Genomic DNA, 26,795 nt, shown 5'->3' with positions numbered 1-26,795 from the left:
TCATTTTCCCATCACTAGGACAAAATACCTGACAGCTGCAACATAACGGAGGAGAAGTTTAATTAGTCTACCCTTTTAGAGGGTCTCACGGTCAGCTGGCTCAAGGCAAAATTGGCATAGCAGAAGGGCCTGGTGGAGGAAAGCTGCTCAATCTGAGACAACCAGGAAGCAGGGAGAGAGGAAAGAGCCAGGGACAATATATCCTTTAAGGACATACCTCAGTGACCTTGCCTCCACCCAGGCTCCACCTTCTAACAGCACATTCAACTATGGACTCATCAACTGATTAGTACAGCATTTCACAGTCCAGTCACCTCCCAAAAGCCTTACTTTGAACACAAGAGACTCTTAGATATTATAGATTTAAACCAAAATAGCATATGATTCCTTGGTCAGAAAAGAGAATAATAATACTCAGGTGGAAGCAGAAGCTTCAAAGTACGAAGAAGAAGCATAGAGAACCAATGGAAAGGATTCACTGACCAGATGTGCATGAGCTGGGCCCACACTCTATCACCCGGTTATTATACCCATTCAGAAATCCTGGGTGTAAGTGAGGCTGGAATTGAAGGGCAAGAAGGGTAGAGCACTTGGACTTTCTATATCTGATAGTGCTGTGATGCTAACATTCCATACTGGTCATAGCTGATGAGAATGAGCTTGGCATTTTTTAATGGATGGGACACCTGCTGTTTAATGGATGGGACACCTACCTATCTGGGTAAGGACCATGGGAAATAATAAATAAGAAAATATTTTGTCAGCAGTGAAACTCACTAGAAATCCTAGCTCACATTGCTTTATTATGAACCCAGTGTTATTTATCATCCTACTTTCTCTGAGTTTAAGGTACATGTGCTTATGATTTTATCAGGTTCCATTCCATAAGGTCTACAACCAACCTTCTGACTCAGGAGTGCTTGGACCTAAAGAAAAGTAAAGTATAAAAAACCCCAAAATTTAATTATCCATCCTTGTCTTTCCATGAGGGCCATCTTAGTTTTCTATGCTCTCAGATTGTGGAAGATTTGAGGTACTTCAGGAGGAAAGAAAAGGAAAAGGAACCTGGACAGTATTCACAGGTAAATTACTTCCTTTGGATTATGGCGAATTGGGTAACTATGGTGAGCACAGATTCCTATACTTGGGGTCTAGCAAGAGATTCTTAGTAAGGTGGGTACTACCAGCATCAACTCCATTCTCCCAGATTTGTTAGACTTTCCTGGTGTCTCAGGAAGTCTGACTGAACCAGAAGCTCTGGAATGAAGGGTCCAGAATTTGGTGTGTTTAACAAGATTATTTGTTACACCAAAGCTTAAGAGGATCTAAAAACATTGTGAGATGATTTACAAACACCTGAAACTTTTTCAAATGAAATCCCAATGGAAAAAAACAGAAGGGCTCCGATTCCATCTGAAATGGACAAAGGGAGCTCTTTCAGTGGGCATTTCTTCCCCAGCCCTTTCTGCTAGACTTTGGGACCCTTGAAGACAGAATGACAATGACTCTTCTAAAGTGACTTGAATTACACTCTTGGAGATATGGGTCATGATGACTGGCTTGCCCCTCCTCCCAAATGCCTTTCTCTCATACATAAATTCTTGGTCAAGGTGAAATCACATGACCTCATTTGAGTAACTCTGAAGTCTTGGTTTCTCTCATTGTTGGCCCCATACAGATCGTGTGGCCTAGATTTCTATTGTCTAGCTATGATCAACCTCCCACATTACATCCACTCTACTAACTAGGTGACTTCTTGCTTTACTGAATCCAACTCTGTGATTATACAATTTTCCGGCACTCTAACAGTGGGCCTCATCTCATTCTTGCCAGTAATCTAATGACTTAAATTATTTTTCCCCCTGAACCTCTGCCTTATAGTTAAATCTCTACTACATACTTATAGGCTTCCCCAAAACCTACTGCCTAGAACATTATGTTGAAATTAAATCTGAGCTTGAGGTAAAAGATTACAGAAACCCATATTTGTGGGTTTTGAGATAGGAGAGTGGATATTGCATTTGTGAAACTTGATACATGTTCCTGGATCTCAGGTTTCCTGTTACCTCCTTCCAAGTGGCCGTCAGAAAACTTGCCTTTTTATCTTGTTTTGTGGATGCTGACTACTAATCTGAGGATCTATTTTATGATCTGCCATCTTTGTTCTACCCTTCTTGGTAATAATCACTTTTTCCCAATGCCACTGGTGGTACCACCTTGATGAACACATCTAATCCACAAGGTCCTTCCTTTGCTGCTTAGTCTTATTCCATTGCACACCGAACTCTTGATTTTTAGGAACGTATGAAGTATCTCAAAATGTGTGAAGTGCTATAAGGCACATGACATGATTAGATGACATGATTCCATGGACCATGAGGAATATGTCTGACTGCTGAGTTCAGAGGTTCTTCTTGCCAAGAAACATACCTACTAACTAATACTGCACACTATTTAGATAAATATATGCTCAGAATAGGCAAGGAACTTTTGTTTGTTTTCTCCATTTATGTAGCTTTACCAGCCAAAACAGGACCTGGCACTTAGCAGGAATTGAATATCTGAGAATGAATACATGAATAAATGAATGAATGAATGAATGAACTGCACTTAAGAGCACTTGGTGAAAATATTAATGGTGAGAAGGATCACAATTGAGTTCAAGGATTCTGAACTATGAACCTTATATACTATAGTTTATCCAAAGTTGAGGAAATGTAACTTTTCTTTCCATTACTGAATTTTAAAATTTTTTTTTTGGTACCGGGGATCGAACTCCAGTCCTTGCGCTTGCAAGGCAGGTGGCAGAACCACTGAGCTAAATCCCCGGCCCTCACTGAATTTTTTTTAGGTGGAGGGAGAACAATGAAGGTGATGAAAATACGATGTATTCTGTCCAGGTGATCTGGAGGGTTTTGCTGCTACGTGAGTCATCTTTTTCTGTTGGACGCCAGAAAGGCCACTGAACTTGAAGTCAGAAAAAAATAGCAGGAAGGAGAACTGAGCAACTAAATTCATCCACAGAACACCTTGTGTTCCTTTAGGAAACTATTTCAACATCACACAACTTACTCAGTTATTCTCTATCTATAAATAGGGTTGACAATGTATTTCCTTCTGTCTTTATAAGATTATAATGAGGGTTTTATTGAGTGGTTTCTACATAGCTGCCAGGCCCTGATAAACTTACATCAATAAGAGCAATTTATAGAAGATATTGTAATATAAATGTAGGTAACATCACTGACATCATTGGTGTTGATAAAAACGCTGTATCAGCCCAGATCGCAGATGCAAAGATCTTCGGTAACTACTGGACCATTCAGATTCCCTAAATAATTCTGCCATAATAACAAGGAAATCTGAGAACTTGCTTTGGGATGTGTGATATGAGGTTGGGTTTGGTGAAGGAATGTAGAAAGGGAAGACTTGGTGGTTATGCTTAAATGATTTAGAAAAATGCCTAAATGTTTTTACTTCAACAAACTTGCCTCTTATAAGGTCTAGTTCTCAAAAACTTTGCAAAAGAATGGAATGGAAGGTTTAGTCAGAATAGTCTGGTTAAGGAGGTAAACTCCTACAATACAAAGAACACTGACAGTTGTTTAAGTAAAGCAACACCATCAAGTGTTCATCATATTTACAAAGGCTACAAATATGAGAATTACTAGATTCATGTTGCTATCTTCAGCCCTGAAGAATTCAACAAGCCTCTAAAATAAAGGTATAAGAAAAATATGTAATTGATTTTAAAGATTCTATTCACTAGAGGCCAAACTTCATGAGTTTCAGGAGTAAGACAGAATATTTGCTTTTGAAAAATATCATTACTTCCTCAAAAGAATGAAAAAGAACTAAATCTATAATGTTCATTAAATTTTTATTCATAGATTTCTTTTTAAGGGACAGAGGAGTCACAATTGTCAATGAAAGGGAGATTTTTCTGGAAATTTCCTTTTCTTCTATACATTTTAAAGTTCCAATTATGAAAACAAACTGCTATGCTCCCAGTGACACAATTTAACCAGCAGGGGGAATGAGCAGGTGGACTACTTAATAAGTAACGCAAAAACCTAAGTCATAGTTCCTGTCATTCAATCCCTGTTATTATTATAACTTCCTTTAGGGTTAAATGAAAATATGAAAAGATGTTCAGTCACATTACTAACTAAAGGAAAAATTAAATTACTAACCTTGGCTGTGCAAATAGGTAACAATTAAAATTTCACGTAGTGTGAGGATGAGGACATACCAGTGTGCTGCTGGTGGGAGTCTAAGTCAGTACAGCCTCTGTAAAGATACATGGGGCAGCACCTGTCCAACTTCAAAACGTGCATACCTCTTAATCCAGCCATTTCTCTTCAGCAATATTTCCTGAGAAAGTATGCAGAGATACACATGTGTGTTTGTGTATGTACACATACACAAGGACATTGAACATAGTGTTAGAAGAAGAAAATGAAAAAAAGAGCCATTGATAGGGGAATGATTTTTAAAAGATGGCGACATAGTCGTGTGAAAATTATAAAATTAAGGAAAAAAGGAGTACAGCCACGTATGTTGACACGGAAAACAAAGGCATATATTTTGCAAAGTTAATGAAAGAAGTCATTAAGCAAAATACAGATGATGAGGTCATTTTATAATAAAGCACAGATTTATACACACATGTATATGTAAGTATATATATTAATATTGATTTCACTTCTATGAGCATTTTAAAAGGTGTAAAAGAATGCTCACAGATCTCTATAAACAGTCACTGCCTTTGGGCAGTGGAACTAGGGTCAAGAATAAGGCTGGGAACTTATGTTCTATATGAACTTCACAAAAAAGAGCAGGTAAAACTTTTCCTTTATAATTTAAGAGTCAGTAAGAATTTTCAAACTGTAGTTGAAGACTACGATGAGAGCTGAGGAGCTCAGGTTTGTTGATTTAGTAATCACGCTTCCAAAGTTTCTCCCAGCACAAACATGCTTGCAAAAACATGGCACATGTTCTATAACCCGTTTTAGTCACATCTCAGAAGAGAGATTACCAGAAGAGGCTGTGATGTGTCCAAGGTGACCAAGTGAGGGAAACAGAATGGAACAGAAACGGACTTTGGAGGTGGGCAGATGGCAGATCTGAATGGGAATCCATTATGTAACCTAATGGGTGTAAATGTTTTGAAAACTAAAAATGCTTTTGAAGCAAGGGACTTGTATCTATGGGCACAGGGAATGTTTCAAAATAACCACGTCTATAGGTTGGCTACTACCCACAATTTCTCTACTGGATACTCAGCACCAGCCAATCTCGGGTAGCCTCTTAAAATGCAAATACTCATGGAGAAGGGCCCCTATATTAAATGTATCTTCAATTGTAAGTGAATCATTAGGTCATTCTATTGCCTTTAGAGTGAGGTCTCAGGCAACTGGTCAATACTGGGAACCGAACGAGGGAGTCAAGGAATAGGCAGGGTGTGATTAGAGCAAAGAGAGACTCTCAGAACTTGACTGTAGGGCCCAATTTTGTTAATGGTTGACCCCCACCAATCTGTCTAAGAAGCCATGACCAAATGTCCTTTTCCTACCTTCTCTTCTCTCTCTTCATGCATATGTCATTAGCAAGCATTTATTAAGCAGTTACTGTGTGCAAAGCACGATGTGAGGTTACACTCCTTGATCTGAGGAAACATGATTTATCAATTGCTAGTTGATTTAATCATCTTACTATCCTTATTGATGAACCATGGCATATTAATCTAGTGGGTTTCATCTGTGTGTATGTGTGTGTGTGTGCACACGTGTGCATGTGGCCACACACTTCTGAGTTCAGACGCTTCAATGTTCAGATTACACATGGAGATAACTCACAGTGCAGTCAGTTCCATAACCAATCATTCAAATGGGTCTCTGGTTAACATGACCATCTGAAACTCAGGAAACCCAGCATGTTAAAATGCTTCCTGTAACCCACATACACACCTATATTTAACTTTTGTTTTTTAGAATTAGCACACTGTCAGAATTTATCAAGTACTACTTATGTAAAACTGTTCTTGGGGTAATTTTGTAGTAATTAAGTATATGAGAGTAATTAAGGGTTTCTCTGAATCTAATCATCAATCTCTAGTACTATATAGGCATTAATAAAATCAGAGCTGATACTGAGAGTTATTCTTGATTATGACTGCTGCTGATAACATCCAAGTAGCATGAAGTACACTCACTGGCTCATTTTTTTGTACACATGTCACAACTTTCTTAGTGAAGTCTATGACACTGCTGATTTACATCAATTATATATGTCTTCCAGAGATTTCAAGGAATTGTGACACGCTCAAGTTCTAAGCAACACAACTTCTAGGCTTAAGAGCTTTAAGTATTTTGTAACCTCACATATGCAGTTGTGACTAAACTTCCTGTGGAAAAATTTGTTTATTGTCTTTAAAAGTTGCCTTTAAAAAATAACCTTTAAAGGTTTAACATTATAAATCCCCAGCAATGAGATCAGTCATGGCAATAAACCAAATGGCTCTTCCAATCCACAATCACCATGAGCAAACAGCTAAGAAGGAAGAAGTTAGTTAAACTCATACCTGCCACCTCATTTCCATTTCAATATCAATGCTCTGTGATTTCTATAGTTTGAAGGATGCTTTGCTTCTCCAGTAGGACAAGCCATTAACAATGTCTTTTGTTCTTAGAGAGAGGCCTGTTGGTGGCTGGAAACCCTTTGTTTCCCAATGCAGTCAATTTGAATTGAGTTGACAAGCTTACAGCTCCATACTGAGGTGGGAAAATGCCACCATTGTCTGGGGGCTGACTGGCCTGCTTCTTTGGGGCCCACAGGCAGGGCATGCTTTAAATCATGAGAAAGACAGCTTAAAAACCACAGGAGCTGCGACCCACGGAGAAGGTTCCCACTTTCCACTGCTGCTGCACTGATATCAAACAGCCTGGGCTAAGGAGGTTGCCTCATGGTGTTTTCCTAATGAAATCTAAGAACTGGACCATGGATGATGGAAATCTTTGTGTTAGCAACTGGAAATTTCAGAGGAGTGAAAATAAAAGCAAGCAGCAGCAGAAACCCAAGAGAAAGGAGGAGAGGGGCATAAAATAGGGCAGAACTCTCACAATAGATCAGATAGGTAGCAGTGGTCCCATTTTACAGGATTAGAAAACTACATCAGACAGTATGTGGCAGACTTGTAGTGTGCCTATCCACACTGCATCATTAACAGAGCTTCAGTTTTGTTAAGCAAGGTGACACACTAATGTATCCATCTACCAATCTCTCTTGCATCTGAGAGTGGTCATGTGATTAAGCCTGGGGTCCACTTGTCATTTGCCCTTTACTCTCCTCTCTGCCTAAAACTAAGACTAGCTGTGTACAATCTCAGCATTCATGTTGTGACCAGGAGGATGAAGCTCCCCATTAAACAACAAGACAGAAGATGGCAGGAGGCCTAGACACTGTTAACTCAGTGGGGTTGCTCTGGTTCCGTTAGACTTGTCATGCAAGAAGAGTAAACCTGTACATAGGTGCTGCTGCTACAACACAGTAAAAAAATTCTGGAAAGTCTTATGCTTTGCACAAATTTTTACAGTAACATGGTCTTTGGGAAATTAGGATTGAAAGAGACCACTCAAAAATCTATGCAACTTTTTAACTACAACAGCAACAAAATATTCAAGAGGGAATTTTGGCAGCTAGGGCAGCCAGTTCAGTGCAGCTGTAGGTCTTGGGTGATCATTAAAAATGCACAAAACAATAGATTGGAAATGTTGGCTTGAAGGTACTGAGACAACTGGTGTAAGACAGCCCAGCTCAAAGGAGGGAGGGAGTGTGAGCTGCCGTGAGCTGAGGACCATGCAAGGCTGGGTGTGCATCTCTTTCCAGAGGGAGCTCTCTAGTTTGTGCCTATTTCACATCTTATTAAAACAGAGCTGAAGGGCTCCTGCCTCTGTAGCAGCTAAGCTGAAGATTTTTAAATTTTCTACTTCTCTTGCTATTCCAGGTCTCCTTGCCAAAAAAATACCTTTGTGTTTATAAACACAATTCCATATTATTCTGATATCATCCTCTGATTTACTAGTTGCATCTGAGTGAATGGAACTCTTTAATTCATTTGTTTGGGTGTTTACACATACAGCCCAATATAATGGTAACAGAGCTTAATTTTTCTGCTGTTATCCTTCCATTCTCTCTACAGGGCTCTCTTTGACTTTCATAAAATACCAGGCTGACCTCTGTGGATAGCATCGCACTGTGCCTGGCACAGAATCCCTTTGTGAGCTTGCCTTGCTGGTTCCATCATCCTCTCTCTCCAGTGAAAGTCTTCAACCTCCCCTGGGTTCTCCTCTTTGCATGCACTCACTCATCTGTGCTGTTACCCATGCCTCTGCTCTGCCCCTGCCTGGACTGCTTTTCCCCTGCCCGGTGCACTACTTCAAAACTCTAGTCACCTCTACATACCTTTCTCTGCCACCTTCCTCTGAATACACCAGGGGCCCGTTACGCCTTCTAGTGTTGCATGTACTGTGGTGCACTGATTAAATGATTTTCATGTTTGCCTGGCATATAGAAGGTGACCAATCAACATTTGTGGAACGGCATTTGGCCTCCCCTTGATGGGCCCCAAAGCAGGAAGAGAGTGAAAATGCTGTTCTAGGAATTTCACGGCATCTGAACAACCTGGAGTGAACAGGGCATTTAAAAAGAAATTAACTGGTACCATAACAAAATGTACAAATGTCAACTCTCGGGTGACTAATCCAGGCAAAATTCTGAAGCTTGCCTAGGCAAGAAAATTGTTTTAGCAAAGAAAAGACCAAGGAACAAGCTTACATGATTGGAAAGAGTACCCTTATGTCTTACATTTAAAATAAAGGACTAAAATGAACTAAGAAGTTGCCTTAGAGATAGCATCCAAATAGAGACACATAAATATATTCAAACATTAAAAAGAAAGGACATCTTATCCATTTTACTAATGAAGGTGATATAAATGGAAGAAGCAGATGCAGAATCAATAAAATGGAGGTGAGAAAACTTGGAAAAAATGCTGTAATACTTTCAAGTATTTTTTTTTAACAAAACGTAATGAAAATATACCTATAGCACAGGATGTCTAAGCTCAGTATCATGTGACTCAAAAACTCAGTGGACTTCATTTTGTCTCTCATCAGCAAGACCAAAGCCTCTCTGCATTCTAACCTTCTATGGCTCTATGTAATGGATCACCATCTACCGAGAGGCATCCACCCTTCCCTATGGAAATACAGAAGTACATATTTATTGCAGCGTGCCTTCAACTTAGAAATACATTAAAAATGTGGCTTGGAAATGTGGACCACTAGTTAAAGGTGCCTGTGTACTTCAAACAGGTAGCACTATCTATACATTTCATATTCTTACATTTCTCAGTTCCCATCTCTAAAAATACAGTGATGACATTTCTCCCTGACCTCTACCTGCTGCAGGGAGGACAGAGGAGATGGGCTGAGGCTGCTTATTAAACCATGGATGTTTTGAAACAGAGAACAAACACTCACTGCAGCTATCACATTATAAACCCTAACACTGTTTAGGATTTAAAATTCAAGTTTTATAGGGAATGGACTTTCTGGACACTGGGATGCTGTGGAACTCCATGCAGCAAACCTATCCAACAAAAGGAAAACAAGACACAGCCAGTTAGCATAATTCGTTAACAAGATCTCCCTAACCCCTAGCCCTGTAACACTCACTTGAAAAATAGTGAACCTTGTCCTTTTTCTAAAGAAATGCTTGTGTCTAGAAAGTTCCACAGAAACATTTCAGAAAAACGCTTGTAAAGAGAGTAAGGCTGCATCTTTCCCTACCCCTTACCCAGTGAACATTCTCTTTACAAGTTCATCACAGAACTACTTGCCCATCTTCCCGGAGAAAGTCATAATTTCCTAATTTGCCTAACTATCCTGAATCTAACTTAAGGCTGATGTTAGCAGTTTCTTGCTTGCCTTGAGAATTTTTACCTATTAAAAAAAGTTAAAAGTTTAAAAAAAGTCTCAACAACTTCAACTTGACAACATATTCATTATTTAACTAAAAAGGAAAAAAGGTAGAAAAAAAGAGTATTTTGCCCAAATGATAAGGCAGATCCCATTTTCTCTGTCCTCCTGTTTCATTATTCATTTGTTGAATGAGAAAGTGACCATTATTTATTTGGGAAATAAGTTATCAAATGTGTACTTTGCACCAAGTATTATGGATGTCCTGGGGCAACATACAAACAAGATCCCAGTTCTCAAAGAGTCTAATAAAGAAAAGGAAGCAAGTACAAGGAAGAGAATTAAATTAAATAAGCTCCTACTCTGCACTAGGTGGGTGGTTCTTACCAAATTTTCGTAACAACCCTTAAACAAGGTAGATGACGTTTCTCCCACTACAAACTGAGCCTAGACAATTTGTCCAGTCACCGAGTTCAGAGTTGACTAGTATTTGCATTTGAATTGGTCTAATTCCAAAATTTCCTTCAAAAAAAGTTTTTAGAAAGAGAAAAAATAAAGAAGAAAAAAGTCACCCATTATCCCACCACCCTGATACAAAGCTATTAATATCTTAGCAAATTTCTTTCCAAGTTTTTTCAACATGTAAGTTAACACTTACATTTTTAAAAATTTATTTCACCGTTATAATTAAAGTAGATTATACTGGATTTCATTGGAACTATGACATCATGACTGTGAAATGCTCCATTATTCTATATAACATCAGAAATAATTCACTACCAATTATATGACGCCACTGACTATGAGATGTGCCATGTTAAAATGTAAAGGTACAAAAGTGTGTCCTAGAGTCAGTGACCTATTCTGTGCTCTGCACTCTGCAGATCTCATACTTATGCTGTTCACCTCCTGCCCAGAGGGGTTCAGGGGCTTCAGCCCAGGGGCCTGCATCTCCTCCACACTAGACACGATCCCTGAGATTGGTTGGGGGGCGGGGTGGCGGCTGCAGAAGGAAAGGGGCTCTACTTATTTCCCTCACACATACCTTGCCTTGTGTACAATGCGCACTCAAGATCTTGGTTGAGTAAGAACATAACCAAAGCTTGAGAAGAAATGTATAAACAGAAGATGATAAAAATTTCCGTAAGTCTGAAGAGTGGTAGAAGTCTAAGTTTTGTTGGGGAGCAGGGGCTTTGTATAGCTACAACAGATAGGTGGGGACTGGGGGAGATGGACAAACTTTGAGCCAGAGCTAGTGGTCCTTCCTGGCTTTCCAGTGCTTTCTCAAATTTCCTAAAGGCAGCCACTGTATTTACATTGTCTCCTCTTTGCTGCTCAGGCCTCTCCTTTCAGTCTCTTATCCAAGTCTAGCTCTGCAATATTGCTTAATTTTGCCATCTTGGGAAATTATCAACACTAAACACCACTCATTAATTTCAAATAATAACTCATAGAGAATTCAGGAATTGGCAAGAGGCAGATAGAGAAGCCGTATTTTTCAGAAGGAGCTGAAATGCTCAGTCTAAGTAGACCGTAGCCCTTCTGCTTGTACAGAAGATTCAACCACCCCAGGAAGCAAAAGGCTTTCATAGTTTGAGTCTGTAGGACTTGGCATTTCAACTTCCTGTGGAATTCTAGTATGATATGTACCTGAATTAGTTTAAGTAAAGAAAAGAAGCAAGACAGTCTTAGTTCTCCAAGAATGTTGCTTATTAAAAACAAGATAGGCACATTTTAAAAACTATTGTGATTTCTTATAGTTCGTTATCTCCTTTTCTTCCTCTATGTACCTAACAAGAATCTGCATCTTTGCTACGGTATGTGAAGAACTGTGTTAAGTTCCCTAAGAGAATTCTGATCTCAGAAGGAACTGTATCCACTAATACGGAAGATACATTTATTCACAGATAAATGACAAAGTACACAGAGCAAAATACAGGTTGAGATGTAAACAGAGTTCAGAGTGAGAAGAGAAGACACTGGCTGTGGGACCAGGGACAGCTTCAGGGAGGGGGTAACATTTCATCTCAGCCTTGAATAATGACAGGATCTGGCTTATGAGAATGGGGACAAAGACCCAGGGTAGGAGGCACACGTGGACACAAGAACTCCAGTGGTCTGTCACATGGGTTGTTGATTGTTTAGGAATGGGACCGTGTTGCTGAGGTCTATCCTTGAGGTGTCAGAGCACCAGGTCCACGATCTGATCATGACCTGGAGCTGACCAGCGAGGATGTTTCTAAGTCAAAGGGCCAAAGCCAGGAAAATACTACAGGATTTCATGTCTATTAAGTGTGAAATTTTAAAGGGAAATTCTAAAAGCTTAAAAGTAGGATGTATAACAACTGACACCTACAACTGGTAATAACAAAGACACTTGATTAAAATCAACAGCACCATTGTTTGAAACCCAAGGGGCTTCGAGTTCCCTGCTCACCATGGACGTGGATTCCATTTGGCTGAAAAGAAGAGTTTGTCTCTGGCTGATAAGACTTCAGGTGTGGACCTGATGGCTGCTGGCTGTGAGGAGGCTGCGTTCTCTGCAGTATGGACGAAGGAGCAGGAACTCTCTGGGGGCTGATGTGGTGAGGAGAAGGAGCAGAAGGAACAAACCTGAAAAAACAATAATAAAAGGCAACATGAGAGGCATAAACAAGCAGGGGCAAAGACAATGCTCCAGAGCCGATTTTAACGCCTCATTCTGGCTCTATATGAGTGCAACAAGAGGACCTTTAAAAAATATTTCAGGATCCTTCTTTGTTTCTTTTAACTGCTGAGTTCTGAATTGAGATATTGAGGGAATAAAAGACAACAACAAAGGAAAACCTAGACACATTTTGGTTATGTCAGGCTCCTTAAAATGCATTTCAAATACTCTGGGTTTGGTGAAATTCAAAACACATATTTTGCTAGGCCCCATTTCTGCTAATTTTGAAATCCGTTAGCAATTTAGGGGAAATTTGATCCGTATGTTTCTGAATCATTTACACTTAGCTCATAAACATTTTATTTTGTAAGACATATCTGAGCTCCAAGAAGTGTTACAAGTCCTTATTATGACCCTTTCTAATCCTATCCTTTTTAAACAATACATTTTTTTTTTTGCCAATTATAAATTAACTTAGACCTCAAAGGACAAGTGTAGCTTGAAACCCAGAACCCAAGAAGACTGCATGGGTTCCCTGCTTGGCAAAGAACATTCCTGAGAGGGCAGCAGGAACACAGTGCAGGGTATCTTTTGAGGGACCATGTGCCAATCACAAGACTATTGCTTTCTGTTGGGGGGTGTCTGATGGTGTTTAAACAAGGCCGAACTGCCAAATAACCTGGGAAAAAAAACCCCAGATGCCTGCACACTGGTCTTCTGCTTGTAAGGGAGAAATGGCAGGATCTGACTTACTAGATTTAAAGGGACAGTGTACTTTTTCTAACACTGAAGGGAAAGTGTACTTGTGAGAACGATGTCAAGGCTGGGCAATGTCTGCAGAGAAACAAAACCATGCTCAATCTGCCAGACCAATAGTGGGCCAACACAAGTACTGCAGAGGAAGGAGTAGAAAGTCTGTTGATGCAGTGAAATGAAATGGCAAAATAATTTTGGGGAAAATTATACGAGCAGTGAATTGTTTAGTCCCCTTCTCTCAAGAAGCTATTAAACTGGGATTTGTTTTACACTAACACATATACGTCAGAAACTGTTTATATCACTTATTTCACAGGAACAACTACATCCCCTTGGCTTGGCTTTTGTATATAGCCCTAGATGATAAAAAGGGAAGATGAACCAGGCAAGTTTATAAAGTAATTTCAAACATTCTGAGCCAGACTATCTAATAAGGCAGAGCTTGTGCATTTGTGTCACAGCTATAATAAAGTGTAGGAAAAATTCCAGGTTCTTTTGTGTTTCCCATGCAAGGTGTGATATGGGTGTGTAACACAGATGTAAGAAGCAACAAGGGAGATCTCGGGTCCGTTAACCTCTAGAACTCAGGGGAGGCTTAAGCAAACCAGATGTGTGAGGATCCCTATTAATTCATTATTTTCATTTTCACTGTGCCGAAAGAGAATAGTAACTGAGTGCCTGGTACTGGGTAAACATATACTTTTCTAGGCATATCATCTTAATTAGAATTGTCTTGAAAACATGTGCCAAATGGCCCTGAGAGAAAACATGGAAAACGAATCCTGACACTGCCCTGAAAACATCCAGTAAAACACACATGCCAGGATTCCTCATATGGAGGTGATTTTCTGGGGAAACATGTCCTTAATGTGTCTCACAAGTTCCTCTGAGTTGTGGGGGAGGAATGAGGAATTGTGGAATTGTGGCCTTTAAGGGTTGAAGGAGTCTACACTGTCACCCAATCCTGAAATCGCTTAGACCTTTAACGGTCTCCAGAGACAGAGAAAGGGAGAGAAAGGGAGGACAGATAGCATGGCAACCTAGTCACCATCACATTGGCATCTTTGCTGTCTCAGTTTTGTTTGGTTTTTTAATTTGGGAAAAGGAGTGAGATCCTTATTTTATCATTTGAGAATAAAAGATGCAGCATGCTCTAGATAGTTTTCTGGTCTTTTCTTCCAGTATCTCTGTCTTCTTCCTGCTAAGGACTGAAAGGGCGAGGAGACATAAGGACCCATAAATTGGAAGTATTTAGAAGGCAGGACTCTGATACAATTCATTTGATGGAAGAGGACAATTTTGTTTTACAATCCCCATTCCCACAGCACAATAAATCTGACTCATAAATAGGGATTCCATTAGCCAAGAGTAGAAAAGGTGGACAAAGAGAAAGAAGGCAAAGATTCTCAGAATTATAAAATCTTAGAATAGATATATACTCTATAATTATGTGCTCATTATAAATTAGTCTTTTTTCACCATTCACACAAGTTCCAAACTCTGGCCATACTTCCTTGGCTAACAAATATTACTCAATATAATAATGACACTTAATAAAGGAAAACAATGTGGTAGGCACATATCAAGATTTTAGCACTGCTGTCTCATACTCAGGGGAAAAAATATCATGCTTTCCACCAACTTACATGTTGCTTTTCACTAATTTTCTGGTATTCAAATAAATGAGATTATATGATACAGATTTCACATAATTTGAAGGCATAATTTGTCACCTCAAATAAAGTATTGTTAATTTACATATAAATTATTCTAAGTAAAATAAAATGTACACATAAAATAGGCTTTGATTTGGAAAGGAAAGAATACAAAAATTTTAATTTTTACATCTATAGAGAAATGAAATGTGAAAAGAAATGCTCACAGTCATCTACACATTGCTAGGAACATGGAAATAAATAAGAATTCATCACTAAAAAGTCCAGGATAAGACGTGTGTACACAAATAGAATTGATTTTCAAGCACAGCAGTTAGAATCAATTTCGTTACCATCTAAAAATACTGTGTAGTATTTTATTGAAAAATATCCCACAACCTCTCTATTAATTTAACTTTTAGAGACTTGGTTACTTATTTCTGCTCATGGTAAGAGCAGAAACAGTAAATAAAAATCAGAGGTGGGGGACAGAAGAGGAATGCTAAAGGTGACACAGAGTCTTACTGCTAACAGAAAGGCTCCTGGGAGGATCTAGAAACAATCACTGACAACTCCTAGCAAGAGAGATGCCAGAAAAAAGATTTAAAAACCCAAATAAACTCAATAAACTAAGTTGTTTGAGGCCACTCAGTGCAAAACAAATTGCTAACAGAAAGCATGCAGAAGCTCACTAAGCAACATGAACCCTTCTCATTATGATTAAGGGGGGAAGGGCTCAGAACCCCATTTTAAGTATCTGCACTTACTTTCCAACTCTGTATCTGTCGTGTCAATCTTTTTTTTTGGGGGGGGGTACCTAGGATTGAACTCAGGACCTTGCACTTGCCAGGCAGGGGCAGTGCCACTGAGCTACATTCCTGGTGGCTCTGTAGTGTCAATCTTAGGTATCAAAATGAACATGCTTTAAATATTCTACCCTCCAAAAAAGTTGAATAAGTTTTTTAAAAAAATCAAATTAAGTTGAATCAATTTTCTTGATGCTAAAATAAATAAACAAAAATTGCAGTGCCAAGGATAAACTACAGTTATTTACCATTTTTCTCTTACGGAGTATCTTGTTCTCCAGCTACCTCAGGCCAAGGTGATAGCACTCTTATTTCATTCTGAGCTACAGTGTGTACAAGAGCCAGAAGAAAGAGCTTCTGAAATCACTTCTAAGCCCAGCCCCACTCCACACTGCAGATATGCAGAGGACATTTCTGAGACTTTATCCACACAGCCTGCTAGCCTCTTCTGAAAGACTTTTTTTCAGGGCCTTGAAATAGACAACTGCTATGTAAATAGGCATATAACAGACCAGGAGAGAAAAAAACCCCACTGCTTACCAGAAACATCACACCAAAGCAAATCAGGGAACTGAGTCAAGCATTTCCACTCGCTTGGTGAAGTTTGTGTAACCTTAGCATGAGCAATGGCTTACCAAGACAAAGAGAGTGAGTGGGCAGGGGGACAGGTTTAAAAGTCTCATAAAGATTCTCTTGGGGAGGGGAGACTTAACATATTTCTGCAAATATTTGCTTATATACGCCTTAGAAAATGCATGCTTCTTCCCCTCTAAGCCCCCCTCCTCTGTTTTCCCTGTCCCCCATCCTCTGCTACCTTCGACTCTCCAACCTTGAAGTGGGATGGACCAGAATCAAAGTGTTCATTATTTCCTGGAAATGCAGTGCTCAATCCCAGACTGTTACAAAACAGCAGGTCACAGCAGGGACGAATACACTGTTAAGGTTCATGTGCAAAAAATGTGCGAATGGTAGCACAAACAGGTGAATGCAGAAAGACGAACTGATTAGAACTCAGACCCACCTGGGCTTAGATGCTGGCTCTGTGTTTTACTAGCTGGGTAATTTTGAATAAATCCTCTAACTTCTTCAAGCTTCAATTTCAAGTGTAAAATAAAGAGATCCCAACTCTCACCAGATATTAAAGTGTGAGAAAATATTTATTTATTCATTCATTCAAGAGATATTTATTGAGCACTGACTAGGTTTTTTATACTATTCTAAGTTCTAGGAATACGGCAATGAAGGGCACATTTCTGTCCTTTTAGAATTTATATTTTAGTGAGGGGAGGCAGGCAATTAATTAACTTATTTCAGTAAGAAAACTACAAGCTAGAAGAAATGAGTGCTATAAAGTATGTTTCTCTATTAAAAAAAAAGAGGTTAAAGAGGTTGGAGTGGATCATGAAGAATTTTACATTGGAAGTTGGGGACATCAAAGCATTTAAGGAATGTCTAGAGATTTCAGGTGATCAATATACAATTATGGAATGATTGATCTAAATAGAATCGCTTGAGAGCTGTGTAAGACTGTGGTTCCAGCACTACATTCGAATACCTAGTGTTCTTAAAATTAAAAAAGAAAGAATTGCTTTTCTCCCTTAACTACTTAGATATGGGAACTAAGTCTCAAGGAAAATAAAATATTTGATCATCTGGCTAATTTTCCAGTACCAGGAACAGAGTCTTGTTCTTAGGTAAGTGTCTAATTTCTTGATACTGGGTTCCCAGATGGAGGGTATTAAGAGTTCAGAAACTGATAAAATCATGGAATGTTCTAGCTGGATGGGTACTTAAAGAGTATAATCCTTTTTTGGATGAGAATAAAAGAGGTCTTGAGGGTGAAATGAGTTACCCAAAGTCACAAAGTAATTCTGGAGATATCAATTTATCCCAGTGAGGTAAGGAAGACCTCCTGTTTGTAATACAGAGCAAGCCAGGAGGGGTGGGATAAGGGAGGAATAGAAGAGGACTCCTGAGGTTTTCACTTTCATCATGGGCTAGTGGGAAGGTGGCTCAGCAACTTACTGCCAGTTCACTTTGGTGAACTTGTTCAGTCCTGAGCTGGAGTTCTCCATGCACAAGGCAGGTGGAAACCTTTAGTCTTTCTAACTGGGAAGCTCCTTTCAGGTAGGGTTCTTTCCCCTATCTATAAGCCCCAAATATTTCTATATGAACTTACAAGTTTATTTCTTTAAACAAAATGTACTAATAGACTATGCTGCAAGTCAAGCACATGTCTTAAATATTTATTATTTTTCTTCATTTGTGCTAAGTACACAAGCAGTTCTAGCCAGCAGTGTGGACAGTGTGTGTGTGTGTGTGTGTGTGTGTGTGTTTCACTGCTCTGGGGGTAACACTTTGAAAATAAATAACTTACATGTTTACATGATCAATTAGATTAAATGTTGATATGTGTTTTGGATAGTCCTGCTCTATCTTCCACCAGGCCTTTCGATCTCCCAAACAAGGAAGAATACTTTAGAACAGCTTGTTTCATTGTATTCACACAAAAAATCTTATTGATTTGCTGCCAGAGAATAGAAATAATGGGATACAAACTGGTCTATGATAGATTTGGGAAGAAATTTTTTTATTTCCCCAGAGAATTGTGGGGCATCATCTGTGGTAGTTTTAAAATTCATCTTTGAAAACTAATCAATGAAAAATGGTTTTAGCAGTTGGCCTACTGTGGAGGGGGGAGAAAGAAATCCTTTTCAAAACCTAAAAAGAAAAGCACAGTTTTAAGGATTTCACATTTGATTTAACATCTAAAAAAACCCCCCAATGATAATACCCCACTTTGTATAGCCAGACAGCGCTCCATTTTAGTAGACTTCAGTGGTCTTTATAACGATTTATGAATCACTTCGTGAATTCCTGGCTGACTCATCTGGGTGACTATAGTATCTACTTATACTTCCCTTCTGTCTCACAAAAGAGACACTTGGACTCCGTTCAATCCAGATTTGTCCCCAAATGAATCACAGCACGTTACTGGGGGAACTGCAAATTGAATTCGGCTTTTGAGACAATCAAGACCAGCTTTCAGTAATGAAGAAATGGCCGCTGGGCAGTGTGGGTAAGGAAACACTGTCCATCTGGGCAGGACCAAAGCTGGCCAACAGCTATGTGCTTGTCCGTGGACGTGGTGCCCAAAGAGCCAAAGAGCCAAATCTGAACCCTGGAAAAGCTTAGTGTTTCTGAATCCTTATGAGAGGCTGGGTTAACATTAACTGCAAATAATTTTTGAGGTTGGATGAGATTAAGACTCAAGAATGATCACCTTAGGAACAGGATAAAGTGGGGACTGTGAAGGTGGCATAGGTGAAATGATTAGCAAGGATTTTTAATGATGACTCAAATATATACTAGAATGAGCAAGTGTTGTGGAAATAGAAAGCACAGTGTTCTGGAGAAAAGTGACTCCATTCGGGTACAGGGAGCAAGCTGTCTGTCAAGAAAACAAAGTAAACAAAGCCCAAGGCAGAGAAGTATATATTTTTTTCCTGCTAAGTGTTGACACAGGGCCCAGGGTACTGCTATGTCTCCTGGTGGGAATGAAAAGAGGAGGACTTATGGGGTGTGTAAGAAAGATGAATTATACAGGAGCAAGGGCTGGAGTTTTCCAGAAAATCCTGATTGCAGAATTGGCTGTGACTCAGTTGCTTGTCTATTTCAGACTCTCATGTGATGAGGAGAAGGAGAAGAAAAGTCTGATTCTGCCAAACTCTCCTTTCAAAAAAGAACCAACCAGAAGAAAGTTTATTCACAGCTTCTGAGACATTTGATATAAAAATTCTGCTGTGAAAAAAGTTTCTGCAGAGATATCATCCTTTGGGCCACTATGAGGAGGCCAAATCAAGGGGATTGACTCAGGTCGTGGAGCAAATGGAAAACTCTTTCATTTGTTCAGCATGGTGTCAGACACAGTGTTCAATCTGCTTTGCAACAGAATGGATTAGATGAAAGAAAAACATTCATAACAGAGTTTAATGAGAAGGGCAGATGAAAAATGAGAGGAAAAGTGTTATTTTTGGCTATACTTGAGAAAAAAAGGCATTTTGCTTTCAAAATGCAAATACAAGTCCCTTGAAGACACCAAAAGAACTTTTAGAGCTTCAAATGCAGTTTTTCTGCCAAGTATGGCCAGGTGCTTTTGTAAGCCACTGCCAAGTAGCTATAAAAGTCACTGAAATCCATAAATTTTAAAAGAAACTCGCTGGGTGGTGGTTTGGTCAGTAATGACATGCTATTTAGATGTGCTTTTATTTTCATCTTTAGGATGTCAGGTTACTATTGCAGTAATCACAAAGGAATTTTCTGCATCTTCTCTTGAAGATAAAACTCAACAGTTGTTGACTAGAGAAATGAACTGGAGGAAGTAGCATATATTTTTAAATTTCACAATCAGAGAAGGGCTCTCCAGTCTTCCAAATGGAAAGAGAATTAACCCTTAGATAACTGCTACCATCTTGCATCTCCAGTACCTCCTGCAGCAATATGAAAAGGTAAGTATTTAGCAAATGTTGGTCACTGCTGTTAAAGAACTACTCTGTTGAACATATCACTATTTCCATCAACTCAGCTCCCAACTTAGATCTAATTCCTGTGCCTAGGTACATGTGGTATTTGCTCAACTGGTCCAAATGTTTCTTTCAATACAGTATTTGTTCAGAGACCATAGTTTCTGTTTCTGTGGGGAGAATATCTATTCAAAAGAATGATCTTAATCATTTACTCCAAGGACAAGAATGACTAAAATAGAGAAAATTTTTTTCTCCTTGTAACTAAAAAGAAAAGCAATCAAATAATTTCTCAGAAAAAGAAGCAAAAAGACTCATCCAAAGAACTTTGGCTTTTGGTTTCTGTTCACCTCGATAGTCTCCTCCTCAGTAATAAACAAAAGTCCTTCACTTGTCTCTTAGCAGCCAAGTCTCTGAATATCTGTACTTAGGAGAAGGAAAGACCCTGGTGACTTGTAGATCATACTGTGAAAACTGTAAGTAGAGGCTGTCCTTAGAGCAGCTGTTCTACCTCAGAGCAGAGACATTCTGGAATTTGTGATGTCTCGACTGAAGCTACAATGAGGTTGGCCTTTTGCTTTGGGAATTCTGGCTCCATATGACTTGCTGGAGAAAATAACACACTGACATGTTTGAGTAGTACTGTGGCTTAGCAGCAGTACCACATGATTGTTGCTTTAGGCTAATGCTCTGAAGTGGAAGCTGCAAGAAAAGAAATTCTGCTTTACCTCAAGCCTTCGTTCTTACTGTCATGATTCACTTTCTTGACTGAAAGAAAATCCAAGGAGACTAAGAAAACATCATCTTGGGCTTAACATGAGGTAGGTTTGTTTGGAGTATGGGAACAAAAAAAAAAAAAAGATGGCAGATTTGGCTTCCAAGGGCCAAATGATTTCCTTGGCACTTACAAAAATATATTTCCTTTTACAGGCATTCTAATAATTGTTGGGGTTTTTTGGTATTGGGGATAATAAATGGTTTTTGATGTATAACTGTAAATTAACCTAAAATGAAGAACCAATTTATTTTAAAATTTAAAAAATGGAAAATAATCTGAGATGACCAAACACTGGAACCCAAAGCAAGGTGTTTGCTTGGTAAAGTGTGTATGGAGGCTAACATCGTGGCCACCTGCCTGCCCATGAGGTGGCTCATAGAGAATGTGGAGATAGAAGAACAACAATCGTGTGCTCGAGGTTACTATCACCTTTTCCAGACATGATAAAGGAATCACAGTAGTGTTCCTTCCTTCCACCTATACCAGTCATTCTACAAAATTCCTTAGACCCCAACAGAAATTCTGAGGGAGAAGGGATGGGAACAAATGATTCTCAACTTCATATAGTTTCTGCTCTGCTCCCCAGTGCAGTAGAATGAAAGCAAACCAGTGAAAAAACAGTTTAACTTCAGGGAGTGATAAGTTGATGAAAAACATAGTCTGGTTAAAGAACAGAGTGAGGCTGGAGAAGCAAAGTTTTATAGTAGTGAAGAAAAGACACACACAAAGAAATTGGCACAGACACAAGAAGTGAAGGCATAACTTACACTGTTCTGGTGAAAGTACCTTTAGATTTTGGGACCAGCAAGCACAGAGGCCCTGAGGCAAGACGAACTCTTGTCCAGGACCATTAAGAGGGCTTGTGTGGCTGGCACAGAGTAAATGAGGGTAGCAGTGGCCATACCACAGAAGCCCATGTACACTGCAAGCAGGAGTTTGTGTTTTATTGCATGTATGATGGGGAAGAGTCTGAGAAGGAAAGAGATAATCTGATTTACATTTTAAAGGACAGTTCTTGTGGTCTAGAGCAAAGGGCCTATGCACGCTGATGGAGTGAAGGTGGAAGACATGGAAGGCAAGATCAAATATACAGAAACCAGCTAGAAAGCAGCTGCTACAGATGAGATGGGAGGGGATAATGGCTTGAACTAAAGTGGAGTAATGGTATTGAGAAGGCTTGAAATATATTATGAAGGACCTACAGATTAATTAGATGTGAAAGTATCTGGAGAAAATGGAGACAGAATTGGTTCCTATCCTTTTTTATGTTTGTAATAGTAAGCTGAACACAGCTATGTAGACTTAATTCTTGATCTTCCTTTATTATCAAGAAACATACTAGGATCTGAAAATTATGTTCACAGCAGTATTGTAGACCGCATGGATTTTAAATAAGAGACAGATTACAAAGGAGTAGAAGGAGCCAGTTTACAATGCTTTTTGTTTCATTCATTCACTCATTTATTCATTTACTCATTCCAGTAGAGCCATTCACAATGACCAGGCTGGTGAGAAGAAAGTAACTAGTATCACTAATTTTCTTATATGTGTATGTGCAACTCTTGGGGGGAAGTCAGTGGGATGCATTAAACATGTCATCAGTATGGTGAGCATCTCCATGAAAATAAAGTCTATTCCCAAAGCCAATGACCCAACTTATATTTGCCAGAAGAGAGATGAAGCATGCTGTAGTCACAGACTTTCAATATTTAAGAAGTTTGAAAACTGGTAGGCCAATCTGCCCTGGAATAAACATCAAGAATTACCAGGAGCTTTCTACAGACTTAAGGAAAACAAAGTAGGAATAAGCCACCAACGTTTCTAATTATTCAAATCTTTAATCACCATTTTCCAGGATAGATACATGAGTTTTCTGTCTGTGCACTGCTTCCAGCATTCACATTAGAAAAACTTTTTATTATATTCATTAAATCTCAAGTAGAAGAGTGTGTGTGCATGTGTGTGTGTGAGTGTGCACATGCGTGTGTATGTGTGTGTGTGTGAGGCTATGTTCTGGGAGAGGGAATGGATCTTGGATCCCATTTCTTTTCATCTTAAATGTCTGGGGAAGATACCTCGCTAGAAAGAAACTAACCCCTTCATGGGACACTAAATGAAAACAAGTTTGACTTCTGTATAGAAAGCTCTGTAGCCCAAAGAGAAAGGCTGGGCCTTGCGGTCATGTGACATACGTTAAGTACCATGGTAACAGACTACTACTGGATGATAAGTAGGCAGGCTGATAAAAATAAAAAACTATTTGTGTCTCATACTTGTATTTTGACTGTGGCTTTTCTCAAGTGATCAAGATTGATAAACTTTATTTCTTGTCTCTATCTGTTGCCCTCTAGGTGAGGTACAAACAGAGTGTGTGACATATGTCCAGGAGCCCCACAGTGTGACACTCACCAAGTAAACTGCAACCACATGACAACGCACGGCCATGTGGACAATTCTTAGTCGTACCTAAGTCTTCCTTAGAAGACAAATGAGGTCACATTATGGCTGATATCAGCGCTCTAAGTTCCATGTTTGTCACTTTGTTTCTAAGATAAGTTGTAAATTAATTTGACACACAAGTGATTCTTCAAAGCCCCAATAGGCACTGACTACATAAAATACAAGCCTATAATTGGAAAGGACAAAATTATCTTTTCAAATTCTACTAAAAAGGAAAATGACATAAAAATCCATAGTGCTACCTCATCAGTCTAGGAGGTACAAAGCACAGCCTTTGGCTAAGGACCAAATGAACCACGTTTCCATTCCTTAACATTTCTTCTGTGGTATGCAATGGATTCTGAAGCCTTTGGGGGTGCACACTAGGCACATGTGGAATGTATGCCAGAGTCACAGTGGTTCCCTTAATGCTCAAATATAGAAATTCTTCTTCTCAAGATGAGGCCTAAAATCCTCAATGTGGCTAATGAAGTTACTCTCACAAATACACACTCAGATCTACCTTTCCTTGTTCTCTTCCTTCCTAATCTGTGCACACAACCCTTTTGCTCACAATCTCCTTACCTACTGACTATCCATTTGCAGGTTGACATTTCTCCCACTATTCCTTCCTCCCTAGTTTTGGGTCCCATGTATTACCCCTGAATGACTCCAAATTACCATTCCCTACTGCCTTGGTTGACTCCCAATGGACTGGATGCTCTCCTGTTAATCCTGTTTACCACACAGTGTGCTGTGTTATCCAGCACCCTGCCTGTGACATAAATACCAGCTCAGCGAAAGATCTGATAAACCAAAGAACACCTAATGCTGGGATGTGCATGCACACATGTGTACGTCTACGTAAAGCTGTGAAAAAGCTGAGTTGGTGGAAATATCAAGCCTGTGGCTGTTCAGGAAATGGTAGGGGAGAACGAACAGCAAAGTAGCAGGTCTAATTTCGAACTATTCAGATACTAGACAGGCAAATGATAGAGAATGGTATCAGGCTTATGGTATTAAGACCACAAGAAAACACTCTAGGAAACCCTAGTAATGGATGGTGGCAAGGGACTCCTAATAATGTGTGTGTGAACATATGCATTACAGCAATTAGGCATTGTATTAAAGTGTGCAGTTTACATAAAATAGTGGAAACTTTGAGAATTAAGGCCTGCCCTCCTCATAAACAAATCAATTCCTGTTTGGGATCTCCCCTTCTGGACAGTGTAAGTTGACAGTGACTTCCCGAGGCATTTCCCTCATTGGTCTGGGTCCCTTGTTAAATCTTCTTCAGCATCTACCATGGCATCACTCAGAAAAAGGCACCCTGGAGGTTCTGAAGAAACTCAAGATTCCCGCCTTCCAAAAGCAAGCAACCCCATTAGCAAGATAATGTCTGGTAAATTTGTGAAACAGAAAATAAGAACCAAGGGATTAAACAGGGGGATCTGTCTGAGGGCTGTGAGATGCAGGGGAGGTTTCCTGGGTTGAGAATGAAGCTGAGGTCCCAAGGCTGGGTAATATCTGGCCAAGAGTAGGAAAAGAAGGGAAGACTTTAGATAAGAGTTAAAGTCTAAATTAAGAAGCAGACACATGCAAACTAAGTCAGAAGTAGTGAGTAGGCTGGCTTGACTAGAAATGAGAAACTACAGAATTGCAAAGCCATTAAATTGAAACGGCTGCTGGTCTTTCACCAATAGCATCTAGGGGGGCAACATTAATGTTTCAAGTGACGAATGTACAAATGGCACCTACAAAAGTCAGTCCTGAATATTGAGAGGCATAGAAAGACCATAAATACACAAAAGTGCCCAGAAGTCTAGCAATATCACAACTAAAATAATGCATTCTAAGGGAAAAACAGTAAGGATTCTCAATATTCCACAGAGACTCAAGAAATAGGCATTCTTTATTTGATAAAGGTGCTCTGTCTACTTTTGCCCCAAACAATTACTCTTAACATATGCTTCTGCTGATTTAGATGAGGTTGATGTTAATGGCTTATCTCTAGATGTGTCCCCAAAGCCTCATGTGCTCATAGGTGAGGGTTTTGGGAGGTGACTGGAACATGGGTGGATTGATCCACTGATGAGTTTATAGCTGGGTGTGATGTTGGGAGGTAAGGCTAGTGGGAAGAGGTGGGTCACTATGGGTGTGGTCTAGAACAGTATACATCCCTCTTCCTCCCTTTATCCCTCTCTGCCTCATGTTCCCCATGCCATGGTCTGTTACTCCTCTGCCATGCCACCCTGCCATGGAACCAGCTGACTGTGGACTGAAATCTCTGCAAAATGTAAGTCAAAATAAACCTCTCCTCCTTTAACTTAGTGTCAGGTATTTTGCCCCAGGAACAAGAAAATAACAAAAATACTTGTATACTCTGCACTGTTGTATATAGTTGTGTACTCTGCAATGAGACCATATATTCATAGCTGAATAGAAGAGGAGCCATGTTGGAGTTACTCAGAGAAAACCATCTAAAAACACAGGTAACTGGAAGAAAGGGAAGGACATATATCTGGATGCCAATATCCCTTCTTTCCCATCTTCTCTGGCTCAGATGTAGGGCTCCTAGGAAAACCTCTGTGGTAAGTCAGCACACTGAGCTCAGTCCATGGTTCCTTCCGCTCTGTCACCTACTCTCCAGAGCACACTACATCAGTGGCCTTCAAGAGGAAGGAGGCAGATGACATCTCTCTCTCTCTCTCTTTTTTTTTTTTGTTACCGGGGATCGAACTCGGGACCTTGTGCTTTCAAGGCAGGCGGTGGAACCACTGAGCTAAATCCCCGGGCCCCAGATGACATCTCTTAAACAAGATGAGCAAAGCTGACTTATTATTGGGATGGCAAAGATTTCCCAACTTCAAAAAGGAATGCCCATCAATATTTTTGTTTTCACTGGTCTAACCGACAGACTATGAAACACAGTGAATTAACATTTCCAAAGCCACCAAGTTCCTCTCATGGAAAACCATAAACATAAAGTACCAATGCCTGGTGTGTTGGACATGACGTAGTAAAACACCACTTTACATAACAAGTTTAAATCAGCACTAGGTGATGTGGTGTGGTTCTGCTAAAGTCACTGAAATAATGTGTCATGCAGATAACATTTCAAAATAAAAATAGAAGCTTGTCAAACTAAGAGAACTTCCGTTTATTTTATTTTATGATGATAAAGATCAAAGGATCTAATGCTAAGTGCGTA

The 26,795-nt window shown here is 39.5% G+C and overlaps 1 protein-coding gene across 2 annotated transcripts in view; it reads right to left on the bottom strand.

The window, feature by feature from the left end:
- Glis3 (GLIS family zinc finger 3) overlaps positions 1 to 26,795 on the bottom strand; it is a 466,502-nt gene that overhangs the window by 16,310 nt on the left and 423,397 nt on the right. For both annotated transcript variants that reach the window (XM_087184003.1, XM_004838230.4), the window contains one exon: positions 12,418 to 12,593. In XM_087184003.1, the coding sequence (XP_087040129.1) occupies positions 12,418 to 12,593 (176 nt within the window). The remainder of the gene's footprint in view (positions 1 to 12,417; positions 12,594 to 26,795) is intronic.

The sequence above is a fragment of the Heterocephalus glaber genome, unplaced genomic scaffold (genome assembly GCF_053883595.1).
Source record: "Heterocephalus glaber isolate CG9 unplaced genomic scaffold, H.glaber_assembly_v1.0 deba00001481, whole genome shotgun sequence".
In the NCBI taxonomy this organism is placed as follows: Eukaryota; Metazoa; Chordata; class Mammalia; order Rodentia; family Bathyergidae; genus Heterocephalus; species Heterocephalus glaber.
The sequence above is the reverse complement of the archived record's forward strand: the minus strand, read 5'-3'. Positions and strand labels throughout refer to the sequence as shown.